Genomic DNA, 16,387 nt, shown 5'->3' on the forward strand with positions numbered 1-16,387 from the left:
CAACCAGCTAAGTTGATTGTTTATATGTGTTAATTTCAACTATGTAAAGATTAATATCATTGCTAAATACATAAGAAATTAATTTAAAAAATTTCTAAACCCTAGAGAGTTTGATAACACGTTTCAAGTTGTTAAGAGTATATAAACATCCATAAAATTGTTGTCAATTGTTATAACACGATTCACATAGGTCTACGTCTAAAAAGTTTAAAAGGGATAATAGAATAGACAGTTTAAGGTTAAAATTGTATGGTTTATTTTCATTAAATTTCATTAACCAAGAATAAAGTGGAAGGAAAAATAGAAGGTACATATGATCAGCAAACCTATGGAATGTTGCTATAAAGGGAAATAAAAATGATGATAAACTTTCACATATGGCTTTGCTGACTTTGTGTGCCATTGGTTGAAAAGATTTTAGTCTGTTGATGGAGCACCAATAGTAGCAGGCTTAGCACATATTTGAGGGTTTTGCACTCCAGTAATGGTAGGCATTACATTTGCACATTCAGACACAATCGGTCCTCTATTTCCACTATAAGTGAGGTTAATATCAGCAACTTCTACCCCTTCACATGGTATACTTTTGCTGCAAACAAGTTTGACTGCGACAGGAGTAGCAGAAGTGCCTCTAATATTTTTGAAGCTCACATTGCTGATCTTAATCTTAGATGGAACCTAAAATGATCCCATAAAAATATTGATATAAATGACTTCAAGTTTGCACTTATCTAACTTAATTTGAAAAAGAATAATTCATGAAGTTTAACTAATTAATTAAATTTTAAATGAAATAAAAAATAATTTCAATACAAAATATACCTTTCTGTTGCATTGATTCCACGGACAGTATTCTTGATCTATAATGATAGGGTTGCTCACATTTTCCATTTCAATATCTTCAAAATGCATGTCAGAGGCCATGAATGCGACGGCAGAATCTGGCCATGTTTTGATTCTGACACCATTGGTAGTATTGAATATTTTGCATGCTTTCACCGTAACTCCTACCACGTCTTTTTCCTTGGTGTACTTGCCTAAGCTTCCTATGCTAATACCATGTCCTGGTCCGCACGTTACATTGGTAATAGTTACTTGCTTGTTACTATCTCCAACAGACACACAATCATCTCCAGTTGCGATTTTTGAATCGAGAATGTATATCTCTTCTGAGCTACTTATGTGAATTCCATCAGTGTTGGGACTCTCATCTGGTGCATTGATTGTCACATGTTGAAAAGTAACATTCTTGCAACCCAAAAGATTGATGTGGAAATTTTTACTATCCAAAGAAGTTATGTCCTTCACTGTTGAATTGGTGACGAAACTGAACTTCAAATTCTGATCGATTTAAACGAATAAAGAGAAAAAAATTAAAAAACTTTCAATTTAAAATAACACATGTATGTTAACTAAAATGATGTATGTTTAAATTGTATATGAAATGAGGCAAAAAGTTTGAACTAATATATATAGTCGTCAAGTTTACCATGGGAAGTTTGGTACATATCTTCTTTTTGTGGCAATTATTCTTTTCCCAACCTGATTTTCCTTGACCATCAAAAACTCCGGATCCCGATAATATTAGTTGATCAATGTATGAAAAAAGAACCAACCCGTCTCCTTTTGTATGGATAGGAGCTTGCAATGTTCCTTCCACTTGAACTTGAATAGGAACACTCTTGCAAGGTCCTTTAAGATTAGATTGACTTAATTGGTAAACTCCTTTTGGAATCAACAATGTACTAGGAGTCGTAGACGCACATGCTTCGGTCCATGCATTTGCTAAGGCCTGCAAGTTGAGTTATATCATCAAATTATAGACTTCTTTCTAATATATTCAATTTTTTTCATCGATGTTTTTTACATATATACTTACCTGAGTAATATCTGTATTAGGTTTGGCACCATATGTAGTAACATCGAAAATGGATTGGCCTTGAATAGTAGATGCCAACGATAATAATAACAAGAAAGGTAGTAATGCCAATCCCATCATTACTACCCCTTCTACTTTATTTATTTAATTTAATTTATTTGTTTTGCTCTAATGCTAACTTAAAAATGGGATGAATATGCAAATGCATTCAACCATCTTTATATAGGAGAAGAAAATCAATAGTGGGTTGAAAATTCTCTTCCAAATTTTATTTACTACATTTGTCAAGGATGAATGAATGGTTGAAGTTAAATGATTGTTTATATTTGTCAAAAAATTAGTTATAATTCTTTGAACATTTGAAGAACTTTTCTAATTCTCTCCAATCCAATAAAATTGATTCCTTAAATTTCTCTTTGAGACCACGTCATGTCCAAACCTCAAAATGTGCAACATAAGTGGCTTAAAACAAGTTGAACAAAAATTAGATCTATATGTTTTAATGGACGATAAAAATCTTCGGCAATTATGTGGTATTAAATTCTCCTCAAGTGTTTGACAATTTCATTCATAGTCAAAATTTAGATTATATTACAAAAGAAAATCATGAATCATAAATAAAAATAAGCAAAATTGTTACTAATTACAAGGATATAATATAAATGACCTAGAGTTGTAATATCTCTTTGAAGAATATATATATACAATTATTGAAAGAATGTGCATGATCCATTTCTTTCATTCTTAAATTTGTAACCAATGTTTGATTGTGTAATTTGATGCTTTAAATTAACGTATAATATGTGAAATATAATTACATTGTATATGTTAATTAATCTCCAAGAAGAAATAGGTTAGATAGGCTTGTAATTTGTGGTTGACAACAAAATCATTGTTCTATATACTAACCTTGAGGAAATCATATTAAATTTCTAATTTGGCTTTTTCTATTAGAAATTTATCCTAGCATAATCCCTGAAGCTAATGTGATTAGTTATGTTGGAGTTTTTTGTCTAAAAGATTTTATGGAATATCTTTGACTAAATATCTTTGATTAATGAATTAAAAGATGAGATATTTAAGAGATAAAAGATTTTCCACTATTCTAGGAATCTTGTTGAGAAAAGAAGATTTATACATATATTATATATGTGTATAAATAGGACGTTACGTGGTTGTTACGTGTGTGACGAAGAAACAAAAAAAAAACATAAGTTGAAGAAGATCTTTCACGTCAGGGTTGTCCGTAGAAGCTACTGGGCTTATTTGTGAAAAAATAACAGTCTCTCTTACTTTACTCTTTCGACCCTCTCCTACTCGCGCAATCCCTTTTCTTCTCCAAATGAATTCGTCCATTTCTTCTTCGGCGACTTTTTCTTTTCCGATGCCCGTTCCTTCTCCGAATAACAATCGCTGCCACCATTGAGCTTGTCGCCACTATTGTGATTTGGCGTTGGTTTTGGAAACCTTCTTCAACCTCTCTCCTTCAAAAGTCAATCGGCATCCTTGGCGTTAGTTTGGCAGAGAGAAAGTGATTGAGGAAGATCACAGATTTCTCATTGTTTTTCTCATCTTCTTTTCTTTTTCTGAATCCTTCCCATATTCATCCAAAGGCATGCTCATCCACTTTCTGTAGAGGTAAATTCGTATTTTACATTTTCCATTCTTCATCTTCGATTTTGATTTTCGATTTTCATTGGGTTTCCTTCCATTGAGTTTCTGTTTCGATTTTAATGAGCAATAGCAGTAGCTTCTCTTCTAGGGTATTTCAATAAAGGGTTTGGCTTTGGTTTTTAGCTGCCATGGAGGATATAGGTCTTTTCAAGCAAGGATGGAAATGGTTTCAGTCGCAGAAACACACTTACTCGCGTGCTCGAACTGCGTTTTTTAGTTTCAGAGACAAAGTTGGGATGTTTATTGAGAGACATTGGCCAACAGTGTGTCGTGGCTGTGCCTGGATGGGGAGTTTACTACGTTTAGCAGTGCTTCAATGGTGGGATTGCATTATAAAAGGCTTCAGATCGCTTATTGGATTAGGCTCTGCTGCATTGCTTCTTATAATGTGGAGTTGCTTTCTTAGTTTAACCTCCATGTCCTGCCTGGTTTACGTTCTTCTTAGTATGGTATATTCCTCTCTGATACCCGATAAAAAGTTTTTTTATGTTATTTTGGGTTATTTCAGAATTAGGATCTGGATGTTGCTTGAAATGATAACGAGATTTATGAAGTTAAGTTCCCAACGGCAACAATTGGTTAAATGATTGACTTGTGGCTAAAACTTTACATTGGATCTTCACTGTTATAAATTTGACAATTGAGAAGCTTGAGATGTTTAACATTCCATCCACAAAGGTTCATACTTGTATTCAACTACCTTACTTTTCCATATAATCCTTGGTGGTGCCGTTGTTTTGCTACTCGTGGTTGAGTTAGGGTTACGATGAATGATTTAGATTTTATTCTCATGATGTAAGTTTGTTGAAAACATCACTGTAGAGGTACTTTGAGGTTTATTGTTCTGTTAATAGCTGACTCTTCGGTATTGGTAGCCGTTTGTAAAAGTGCATCTTTGACTCGAGAATTCTCTCCTGTTCCCTTCTCTAGCATATAGTCCTGTTCTTTGAATTACGATCCCAGTAGATTTACAATGTCATGGAAGTGGGCAATAGTCGATATATTTTCAAGTTACTTTCATAGAATTATTTGTTAAGTTGCTTTACAAGGTTCCTTCTATTTTAGTTTAATAGTGTAATAAGTCAATAAAATGAAATTTCATTTCATTATATTTATAGCTTAGTCCACTGTTTCAGGGAGCTGCAGGAGTTGCTGTTCAATATCTCGGTTACACTCCTGGACTTTTTAATGTGGGGCTCTTTGCTATTCTAGTCTTGTGGATGTATGCTAACTTTTGGATTACAGGGACGTTGTTTATAGTTGGAGGTACAAACTTCTTTCCATAAATTGGGCTCTTTGTAATTACCAGTTTAGTCTCATAAATTCATTTAGATTAGGGTCTGTTCTTGTTTATAGGGTTGAGACTCCATTTCTTTTCCCTCCCTATGATACATGTTTCTTTTCACACTTCTCGTTCTCGGTTTCCTACACAAACACATATTAATAATTAAAACTGTGGTACAGAGTTGACTACTAGATCTTTTCCATGGTTGTGGTTTGTGTGTCTTCATAGTAGCCGATAACCATAGTTTACTTCTATTTTTTTGTGATTGAAGGTTCAATGTTCCAATCTGTGGTATGGCTTTCCACAATGCCATAACTTTTTCTGTAATCAGCGGGGTAAAAAGGAAAAAATAAAAGCATCTTCCACATGTATTTCATAAATAAGTCTATTGGAGATAGTGGGGGAAGGGGAAGTATGGCAAAATTTTCACCATATTAGATGTTATGTTGACTGAACAAGTGCTATTTTGCATACAAATGTCGTCTGTGCATCTTCCAAGATTGATATCCCATCTGTGAATTGTCACGAAGGTGTTACAAAGAGTATCAACTAATTTCTCCTTTTGTATGGAGTTACATGTACGAATAAAATGTCCATAATACTGGGAGGGAAGATGTTTATGGGCATATTATCTCTAATATAATTATTTTAAATTTTGAAATGACAAGTAGAGAAGATAGATGTTTCTAATATTTTCCAAATTTACTGCACACTACTTGTGGTGGTTGCAATGAAGATCTATATGAACTTTTTATACTTCTACACACGACTATTCACCCTTATGCCCACTTTAATATCCGTTTCCCATAAGAGTAAATTTTCTTGATGAATCTGTACTCCACTTCAATCAGATTGCTATATGAATCTTGAAATTCTGTCAGTTGATTTGGGTTTTTGGTTATCCTTTCTTATTTGCAGGTTATTTGTTCTCTCTTAATCATGCACGGTTGGTGGTCTTGATGGCAACTGTATATGCTATATATTGTGTTAAAGTTCGTGTTGGATGGCCGGGTGTCTTTCTCTCAATAAATCTTGCATTTCTATCCAATGATGCATTAAATTATTTGCTCCAATGGTGTGATAAGGCGAGTGAAAGCTCACATTTTGAAGAGCAGAAACAATCTGAAACAGTTTCGGGAGATGAATTCTCAGGAGAGTGTGAATACTCTATTCCTACTAGTGAGTCCGAGAAGGTTCATCCATGTAAGTCAGCCAGCCCAACTGTTGTGACATCTGTTGTTGATAACCAAAAAGAGTCTTCTTGTAGCAAGGTGACCAAAGATCAGACTGATTCAATTGATGAGATGAAAAGGATCTTAAATAGTGGGGACCATTATGAAGCGCTGGGATTTCCACGTCACAAGAAGATTGATGTCATAGTTTTAAAAAAGGAATACAGAAAAAAGGCTTCTTGTATGTCATGTGACTCATGTCTATGCTATTTCATATGACAAGATGCTACACTTAATCTTTTGTATCATATTAAAATATTTATGATACTCTTAATCAGTTTTGGTACACTGGTATACTGCTTTTTTTTTTCGAAAGAAAATATTAAAGTAAAATGATGTCAGAGGCTAATGAAATTCCTTTCCATTTGCTTTTGATGCCAACATTCTAGTATTTAGTCACTCCTAGAATCTCTTGAGGAAAAATTGTACTAATGTTTGTCTTTTCTTTTAGGCTGTGCTTGTGCATCCTGATAAAAATATGGGAAGCCCATTGGCGAGTGAGTCATTTAAGAAGCTTCAATGTGCATATGAGGTAATTTTCATTTTTTGTCTTAGCTTTCTGTTTCTTCAATCATATCTGCCGGAGAGTTGAGTGGCTTTCAAATCTATGGCCATTATCATCTCTTACTCATGTTTGCATGGGAAATTAGGTATTTTAGTCTGACTATAGAGTCTTTGGAGTTGTTTGGGTTCAGAGTTGTCGTAGTTTGTGGTTATTGTAATTTGTGGGATTATATAATAGTTTTGTGGAGTTAGAATAGTTTGACTTTGGGGTGTAGGCTATTTTAGTCTGACTATATAGTTTGTGTTTGTGGTGAAGATTTAGTCATTGGTGGTTGGTTCATTGTACTGTAACTTGCCTGCTCAAGGCTCTTTGGCATTGGCTTTCTTGATGGAGCAATAAAGGTGTTGTAGAATTGCTCTTCATCACAATTCTCAGAGGATATGATGTATGTATATCTAAAAGGTAGGTGTAGGAAATATTTTTCATGTAACAACCAACAGGATGCCATATTTATTATTTATTCACAAAGTTCATTGTTGTTTCTAGTTTGTTGCCATATTTTTCAGTCAGGTTATGGCAAGGAGGAAATACCGCTGGCCCTGGTGTGGTGTTTTTTCTTTTGAAGATTAAAAAAAAAATCTTTGTGATATGTGGTTTGCTTGCTTTGAACGACCTTTTTTTCTCTTAAATAAGTTGGTTTCTGTTTTTTACATTTTTGTTTTGTTTGTGATATGGATACTTAGTTACGTAGGTTTCGGTTGCGAGACTTGCAATTATAACTAGGACATAAAATTGTTATTTATCAATTCAACCATCTTGATGTCTTTTACAGGGAGATATCACTAAACAAATGACTGCAATAGAAAAAATGATTGCAAGTGAGTACAATTAGCCAGACCCTTATCTTTGTGACAAGATCTTGAAGATGGTCATTTGTGAAGCGTTCTAGTTTGCTATTAGTTGCAATTTTAGTTATTGCTCTCTCAATATATCTTTTTCTTTCTTTCTTTCTTTTTTTCCAAAGGATGAACAGTGTATAATAATTAAGCTTCATAATTTCTTTGTATTTGGAGCCAAGTTGTATATAAATGTACACATTATTAAGATTTCATTTTGTATATGTACAAGTAAAAGATTTCATTTTTAACTATTTGGTGTCTTACAAAATGGACAATAATGCAAGGATTTAATAAAAATAAATTTGAAAAAACGACATTAAAGACAGCTTTATTGTCGGTTAAAAAAAAATTAAAGACATCTTTAATGTCGGTTATCCACCGACATTAAAGATAAACCGACATTAAAGGCCTTCAATAACACCTTCAAAGATGTCGGTTTATAACCGACATTGAAGGCCTTTAATGTCGGTTTATAACCGACATTAAAGATGTCTTTAATGTCGGTTATAAATCGACATTGAAGCCCAACCGACATTAAAGCCCTTTAATAACGCTCACAAAGATGTCGGTCGCCAAGTGACATTAAAGGCCTTTAATGTCGGTTTTAAACCGACATTAAAGGCCAAATTTCTTGTAGTGAGATTTCTCACTATTCTAGGAATCTTGTTGAGAAAAGAAGATTTATACATATATTATATATGTGTATAAATAGGACGTTACGTGGTTGTTACGTGTGTAACGAAGAAACAAAAAAAAACATAAGTTGAAGAAGATCTTTCACGTCAGGGTCGTCCGCAGAAGCTACTGGGTTTCAAAGGTACGATGATCTTATGTCTATAAGGTCGTCATGTTGATCGTAGTAACAATAATTGATGAGTAACAGATGAAACAAGTGATTGGTATGATCACGAGGATCTTGAGAGGGATCTAGAGACGCTGCCAAAGATATTCACTCATGTGTTCAACGGGAGCCTGAAGCTAGACATCGTGAAGATAAATAATTCAGGGGGAGTCTGGAGTTTAATGTTAAGAGGCATGTTATTAAGTTATATTATTGAACAGAGTACCATATGCTGTATCGATATATATTAACTCAAGTGAATATTAATAAAAATTACTCATCAGGGCTGTACGCAGCTCCCCAGACGTAGGCAATATTAGCCGAACTGGGTTAACAAAGTTTCATGTGTTATTCTCTTCTGCTGTCCTGCTAGCTATTACAACTGTTATTAGCTTTAGTATTAACTGAAGACTTACTTGATTATCTCACTATTTTTTCAATTGATATCAGAGTGGGTTATTAGATCATGGAGATAATCAGAGAGGGACCATCAGCTTCACGTCCTCTTATACTGGATGGTAAAAATTACTCTTATTGGAAGTCTCGCATGATATTTTTCATTAAAACCTTGGATGGAAAAGCATGAAGAGCACTTATTGGTGGTTATGAACCTCCAATGGTCACTGTGAATGGAGTATCAGTGCCAAAACCAGAAATTGACTGGACAGATGCTGAAGAACAAGCTTCAGTTGGAAATGCAAGAGCCATAAATGCTATCTTCAATGGTGTCAACTTAAACATGTTCAAACTTATTAATTCTTGCACTACTGCTAAAGAAGCTTGGAAAATATTGGAAGTTGCATATGAAGGAACTTCTAAAGTGAAGATATCCAGACTGCAGTTGATACTTCAAAATTCGAAGCCTTGAAAATGACTAAAGATGAGTTAGTTTCTGAATACAATGAGAGGGTCCTGGAGATAGCTAATGATTCGCTACTACTTGGTAAAAAGATATCTGAGTCTAAATTGTTCGCAAAGTGTTACGCTCTTTACCCAGGAAGTTTGACATGAAGGTCACTGCCATAGAAGAAGCCCAAGATATAACGACGTTAAAACTTGACGAGCTATTTGGGTCGCTACTTACGTTTGAAATGGCTATGTCGGATAGAGAAAGTAAGAAAGGTAAGGGGATAGCCTTTAAATCAGCTTATGATCAGGAGACGACTGTAAATCAGTCTAGTAATGAAGCTAATCAAGATGAGTCAATAGCTCTCTTAACGAAGCAATTCTCTAAGATGGCCAGGAAGTTCAAAATTTTGAATACTGCTTGAAAAACTAAAAAACTGGAAGACATGATGGTGAGAACTCCATAAGAAAGGTTAATGACTTCTCTTACAGAAGAAATAGCGACCATGGTAAGAAAAAAGAAAATGTAGGGAGGTCGTTTAGATGTAGAGAATGTGAAGGGTTTGGTCATTATCAGGCCGAAGGTCCAACTTATCTCAGAAGACAAAAGAAAAATTATTGTGCTACCCTGTCTGATGAGGACTCAGATGATGATGAAAATGATCATGGTATGAATGCTTTCACCGCGTGTATTACAGAAATCAATTCTGAAGTTGATAGTGAGTGTTCCGATATTGATGAGGATGAAGAGCTAACACTTGAAGAACTCAAAATACTGAGGAAGGAAGCCTCAGAAGCCAAAGCTATTCAAAAAGAAAGAATTCAAGATTTGATGGACGAAAATGAACGATTGATGGGAGTCATATCATCTCTGAAAGTAAAGTTGAAAGAGGTTCAGAATGTGTATGATCAGACAATTAAGTCTGTAAAAATGTTGAATTCTGGAACTGACAGCTTAGACTCAATCCCGAATTCAGGACAGATCGACTCAAGTAAATATGACCTCGGATTTGATACTTTAACTAGGAGTGTCAAGATTACGCTAAAAGTAAAATTTGTTCTAGCTTCAGTAAAAGAAACAACAGACCCAAGTTGTAAAAAGTTAAGTACCGATACAAGTGCTAAATTCTCCATATGGGTCTGTTATTATTGTGGCAGAAGAGGTCATACACGGTCATTTTGCTACAAATTACTGAAAGATAGAAGACATCAGCAGAAATCAAAACTTATAAACCAGGAAAATCAGTGTAGGCTCACCAAAAGGAACAATAATGTAAGGGGAACTCACATGATATGGAGAGTGAAGACTTCTGAGAAGTGCAATGTTGCATTTACAATAGTTCAAACCCATGTTGATGCTTGGTACTTTGACAGTGAATGTTCAAGACATATGACTAGCAATCGATCTTTCTTTACTGAGTTAGAAGAATGTGCCTCAGGTCATGTCATTTTTAAAGATGGAGCCAAAGGAAAAATTATTGCAAAAGGAAACATTGACAAAAGTAATCTACCCTGTCTAAATAAAGTTAGATATGTTGATGGACTGAAGACAAACTTGATTAGTACAAGTCAACTATGTGACCAAGGATATAGTGTAAACTTTAACAACACTGGTTGTGTAGTTACAAACAAGAATAATCAAGTGTTCATGAGTGGCACACGAGAAGCAGATAATTGTTATCATTGGAGTTCAAATGGCTCAAACATATGTCACTTAACTAAAATTGGTAAAACCTGGTTGTGGCATAGGAAATTGGGGCATATCAGCTTGAGAAGTTTAGATAAAGTTATCAGAAACAAGGCGATTATAGGCATTCCTTCGTTAGACATAAATGGCAAATTCTTTTGTGGTGACTGCCATGTTGGAAAGCAAACCAAAACTTCTCACCGAAGGCTAAACGAATGTTATACAATACTTGAACTCCTACATCTTGACCTTATAGATCTCATGCAAACAGAAAGTTTGGGGGGAAAGAAGTATGTGTTCGTTGTTGTGGATGACTACTCCAGATTCACCTGGGTTCGATTCTTAAAAGAAAAATCAGATATTGTTAAACTATGTATCAGTCTATGTTTGAACTTGCAACGTGAAAAGGGGCAAAAGATAATTAGGATTCGTAGTGATCATGGGAAGGAATTCGATAATGAAAATCTAAATAACTTTTGTCAGACTGAAGGAATTCATCATGAATTTGCTGCTCCCATAACTCCTCAGCAAAATTGTGTAGTTGAACGGAAGAACAGAACATTACAAGAAATGGCTCAAGTTATGATACATGCCAAAAATTTGCCTTTGAATTTTTGGCAGAAGCTGTAAACACAGCATGTCATATTCACAACAGGGTTCCTACAAGATCTAGTACAACAGTTACACTGTATGAATTATGGAAGGGAAGGAAACCAAATGTTAAGTATTTTAATATTTTTGGAAGTACTTGTTACATTTTAGCCGATAGAGAGTATCATCGGAAGTGGGATGTGAAGTCTGATCAAGGGATCTTTCTTGGTTATTCTTAGAATAATCAAGCGTACAGAGTTTTTAACATTAAATCTGGAACAGTCATGGAAACAATCAATGTTGTGGTTAATGATTTTGAGTCTAATGTCAATCAGTTTAATATTGAAGATGATGAGACCCATGTTACACCTAATGTTACTTCTACCCCTCTTGATGAAATGCCTAAAGGTGATTCGCAGCCAGACAATGCTAAGACCGATTCAACCATAACTGATGAGGTCATAAACAATGAAACTGTACTTTTCCCCTCTGCACATGTGAAAAAGAATCATCCTTCAAGTTCCATGATAGGCGATCCGTCAGCTGGAATTACTACCAGAAGAAAAGAAAAGGTAGATTATACGAAAATGATTGCTGATTTATGCTATGTGTCAGCAATAGAACCCACATCTTTTGAGAATACTCTCAAGGATGAATACTGGATAAATGCCATGCAAGAAGAGTTATTACAGTTCAAGCATAACAACGTTTGGACTTTGGTTCCTAAACCTGATGAGGCGAACATCATAGGAACTAAGTGGATCTTTAAAAATAAAACGGATGAATCTGGGAGTGTAATAAGGAACAAGGCCCGATTAGTGGCTCAAGGTTATGCATAGGTAGAAGGTATTGATTTTGATGAAGCTTTTGCACCTGTGGCTAGACTTGAAGCTATACGCTTTGGCTCAGTATATAATGTTTTCGAAAATTTAAATTGTTTCAAATAGACGTTACCAGTGTCTTCCTAAATGGATACTTAAATGAGGAAGTCTATGTAGCACAACCTAAAGGGTTTGTTGATTTTGAATTTCCTCAGTATCTCTACAAGCTGAATAAAGCTCTATATGGATTAAAGCAAGCTCCTCGGGATTGGTATGAATGACTAACAATGTATCTTGGTGAAAGAGGATATTCCAGGGGTGAGACTGACAAGACACTATTCATAAATAAAACCAACACTGATCTCATTGTAGCTCAAATTTATGTTGATGACATCATCTTTGGTGGATTTCCTAAAACACTTGTTAATAATTTCATTAACATAATGAAATCAAAATTCGAAATGAGCCTAGTAGACGAACAGTCCTGCTTTCTAGGGTTGCAGACCAAACAGAGAAGTGAGCGAATGTTTATATCACAAGAGAAGTATGTCAAGAACTTAGTCAAGAAGTTTGGTCTGGATCAGTCACAGTACAAAAGGACTCCAGTCGCGACTCATGCTAAAATTACCAAGGATACAGTAGGTACTGCAGTCGATCATAAATTGTACAGAAGCATGATTGGAAGCCTTTTATACTTGACAGCAAGCAGACCTGATATTGCCTATGCTGTGGGAACATGTGCTCAGTATCAGTCAGATCCACGTACCTCTCATTTAAATGCAGTTAAACGAATAATAAAATATGTTCACGGAACAACTGATTTTGGGATTCTGTACTCCTACGGTACATCCTCTGAACTGGTGAGATATTGTGATGCAGACTGGGCAGGTTCTGCTGATGATCGGAAAAGCACTTCTAGTGGATGTTTTTTTCTTGGGAATAATCTTGTTTCATGGTTGAGTAAGAAACAAAATTGTGTATCTCTATCAACGGCAGAAGCGGAGTTTATAGCTGCAGGGAGTGGGTGTACTCAAATGATATGGATGAAAAATATGTTGAATGAATATGAGATTATCCAAGATGTTATAACCTTATATTGTGATAATATGAGCGCCATAGATATATCGAAAAATCCAGTCCATAATAGTCGCACTAAGCACATTGATATAAGGCATCACTTTATTAGAGATCTCATTGAAAATAAGGTTATTACATTACAACACGTTCGCTCGAACTCACAATTGGCTGACATTTTCACTAAACCCCTTGATGCAACCACGTTTGAGCATTTACGAGCCTGTTTAGAAGTTTGTAAAATATAGCTCCTTAATTAGCTAAAATGATGGAGCACTTTTGCACGTTCCTTAATGATGGGCTTGTCTGCGTCGAAATAAGGATTAACGCCTATCTCTTCGGCTTCTGTGGTAATCCTTCTCGGTAAGAGAGAGTAATTACGAAGGCTTTAGGGCTTTTTAAGCTACACGCTTCATTCTCGGATCGTCAGACTTCTTCATCTTCTTATATTCAACTCTGATTTTGGTTGAAGTTTATTATTCTTAAGAAGATTCAACAATGGTGAACACTTATAAGGGAACCTACACTGACAAGTCCACTGAGTAAGTGCTTGAAGCTCCGAGTCCAAGAGCAGTTGTGCATGGCATACGAGTTCGTGGACGGTAATTCAAAAGCACTTTGCCACGGAGACCATATAAACTTCCGTCTGAAAAAGCACATGCAGACATTCCTAGTGGTTCGACTGAATCGGTACACGAAGAAATAGTTTCTGGGAATGCTATGAAAGATGTCGAAACTGCACCGGGTGTATCTGAGGCTCATCTCTCTGACATGGACTCTGATGACCTACATGATGTTCCTCTGGCCCGATTAGTGAAGAAGGTTACTGTATCTGATGTTGTTCCTGAAAAATTTGCTGATCATGTCTTGTCTGGTCACTCTCAGAGAGTTCGTCGTCTGAAGGTGTGTTTGTCCCTACTCCTGGTCTTCGTCAAATGTCTTCTCTAGAACTAGGACCATTTCGAACATTGCTGCTCCGTTTCGGTCAATGTTGCTCCGTCTGATTCACATGCTGCTCCACCTGCTGCATCTAACATACCTGAAGGAGGAACTGAAGGTCGAAGTGAAGAAACCCCTCTTGAAAATGTCGACGGTGTTGAGCCTGTTACCCCTAGTGATCGTAATGACGAAGTTCCTGTTGCTGATACTGTCGATCCAAGTGCTCAGCAAAAAACTCCATCAGTTCCTACAGAACCAAAGGCGTCTAGGAAGAAAGGTCAACAACTTCGACGAAACATTACTACCGAAGCTAGTCGAAAGAAAATTCCTCTCAATATTCCATCAGTCCCAATTGATGGTATATCATTTCATCTTAAGGAAAACGTACAGCGTTGGAAATTTGTTGTGCAACGCAGGATAGCAGACGAGGTAAATATTTCAGAAAAACATCATTCATGTGTGAGCATTATGAATCTAATAGAGAAGGTTGAATTGTCTAAAACTATTTCAGATGTGGGCCCGTTTTATCCTCAACTTATTCGAGATCTTATAGTTAATTTGCCAGCTGATTTTAATTACCCAAATAGCCCGGATTATCAGACGGTTCATATTAGGGGTTTCAAATTTACAATTTCCCCTATTGTGATAAATGATTTTCTGGGAAATGCTGTTTCAATTAACTTTTCTCCATCATCCCCATCAACTGATGTTTTGGCTTATGTATTGCCTGGAGGGACATTATCCTCGTGGCCTGTGAATGGTATACCTGTAGTTGCTCTAAGTGTTAAGTATGTCATACTACATAAGATTGGTATTGCCAATTGGTTCCCTTCATCCCATGCCTCTAGTGTTTCTGCTGCGTTAGACACTTTCTTGTATCGCATCTGCAATGATGACAAGGTAGACGCTAGTGCATTTATCTATAATCAGCTGTTAAGGCATGTTAGATCATTTGGTGTCAAGCTTCCGATTGCTCTTCCAAGGTTCTTTTCTGGTTTACTGCTACATTTAAATGCTGCTGTATTGACCACCTCGGACGCACCTGGCCCTGATCCTAAGACATTATCACTGAGCTACAGACTCTTTCAGGGCAGTCATGTGCCTGACATAGATCATGATGTGTATTCGTCTCGATGGCCTCGAGTGTTTGATATGACGGACTGCGATGAAGCTTCTGATGGAACTTGGTGTTGAAGCCTAAGGATGTTAAACCCATTTCATGTAAATGGGTTTACAAAGTTAAAACACGAGTAGATGGAACAATCGAGATATACAAAGCTCGATTGGTCGCTCGAGGATTTTCTCAACAGTATGGTCTGGACTATGATGAGACGTTCAACTTAGTAGCAAAGCTCACCATTGTTCGAGTCTTATTGGCACTGGCTGCTAGTAAGGACTGGAAGCTATGGCAAATGGATGTTACAAATGCCTTCTTAAATGGAGAGTTGGATCGAGATATATATATATAGAGCAACTAAAAGGATTTGAGGATAAAATTCATCATGACTATGTCTGCAAGCTAAGAAAGGCTTTATATGACTTGACGCAAGCGCCAAGAGCCTGGTACGGAAAGATTGCAGAATTTCTTGTTAAAAGTGGCTTTACAGTAGCTTCAACATATTCCAGTTTATTTGTCAAAGCTCAAAGACTCAAAGGTCTCAATTATATTAGTCTATGTGGATGATCTAATCATAACAGGAGACCACATAGAAGTTTGACAAATAAAGCAGAACCTACAAGTCCGCTTTGAGATGAAGGAACTTGGAGAACTAAAGCACTTTCTTGGACTAGAGATGGAGTACTCAGAAAAAGGATTGTTTTTTGGACAACAAAAATATGTGAAAGATCTTCTACATGGTATGAGTGACTGCAAGCCAATATCCACACCAACGGAGGTTAACAAAAAGTTCTGTTGCATTAAGGCAAAGATCTTGCATATCCAACAATGTATTGTCAGTTGGTAGGTAGTTTGATCTACCTTACCTTAACAAGACCTGATATCTCATACTTTGTCAGAGTTGTAAGTTGTACATGCAGAAACCAAAGAAGCCTCATCTTGAAACAGTTTGGAGAATTTAAGATATCTCAGAGGAACAACTGAATATGGCCTTTTG

At 36.0% G+C, this 16,387-nt stretch overlaps 2 protein-coding genes across 2 annotated transcripts; one reads left to right on the forward strand and one right to left on the reverse strand.

Annotated features, from left to right (window-relative positions):
• Nucleotides 1-232: 232 nt before the first annotated feature.
• Nucleotides 233-2,166, reverse strand: LOC103504322 (exopolygalacturonase-like). Its single transcript, XM_051085350.1, has 4 exons — nt 1,880-2,166; nt 1,490-1,792; nt 823-1,341; nt 233-678 (listed from the first exon to the last, which is right to left on the reverse strand). The coding sequence occupies exons 1-4, from the start codon at nt 1,997-1,999 to the stop codon at nt 418-420; spliced, it is 1,203 nt and encodes a 400-aa protein (XP_050941307.1). The 5' UTR covers nt 2,000-2,166; the 3' UTR covers nt 233-417.
• A 1,455-nt stretch (nt 2,167-3,621) lies between these two features.
• Nucleotides 3,622-8,837, forward strand: LOC103500562 (uncharacterized). The gene is made up of 5 exons (XM_051079838.1): nt 3,622-4,002; nt 4,690-4,819; nt 5,757-6,244; nt 6,522-6,602; nt 8,766-8,837. The coding sequence occupies exons 1-5, from the start codon at nt 3,682-3,684 to the stop codon at nt 8,835-8,837; spliced, it is 1,092 nt and encodes a 363-aa protein (XP_050935795.1). The 5' UTR covers nt 3,622-3,681.
• Nucleotides 8,838-16,387: the final 7,550 nt, after the last annotated feature.

This window comes from Cucumis melo, chromosome 1 (assembly GCF_025177605.1).
Source record: "Cucumis melo cultivar AY chromosome 1, USDA_Cmelo_AY_1.0, whole genome shotgun sequence".
Classification (NCBI taxonomy): Eukaryota; Viridiplantae; Streptophyta; class Magnoliopsida; order Cucurbitales; family Cucurbitaceae; genus Cucumis; species Cucumis melo.

Coding starts and splice junctions, on each gene's coding strand:
- LOC103504322 (XM_051085350.1), bottom strand. CDS start 1,999: ATGATGGGATTGGCATTACTACCTTTCTTGTTATTATTATCGTTGGCA. Junction 1,793..1,879: donor CTAATACAGATATTACTCAG/GTAAGTATATAT, acceptor CTCAACTTGCAG/GCCTTAGCAAATGCATGGAC. Junction 679..822: donor GGAATCAATGCAACAGAAAG/GTATATTTTGTA, acceptor GGATCATTTTAG/GTTCCATCTAAGATTAAGAT.
- LOC103500562 (XM_051079838.1), top strand. CDS start 3,682: ATGGAGGATATAGGTCTTTTCAAGCAAGGATGGAAATGGTTTCAGTCG. Junction 6,245..6,521: donor AAAAGGAATACAGAAAAAAG/GCTTCTTGTATG, acceptor CTTTTCTTTTAG/GCTGTGCTTGTGCATCCTGA. Junction 6,603..8,765: donor AGCTTCAATGTGCATATGAG/GTAATTTTCATT, acceptor AATTGATATCAG/AGTGGGTTATTAGATCATGG.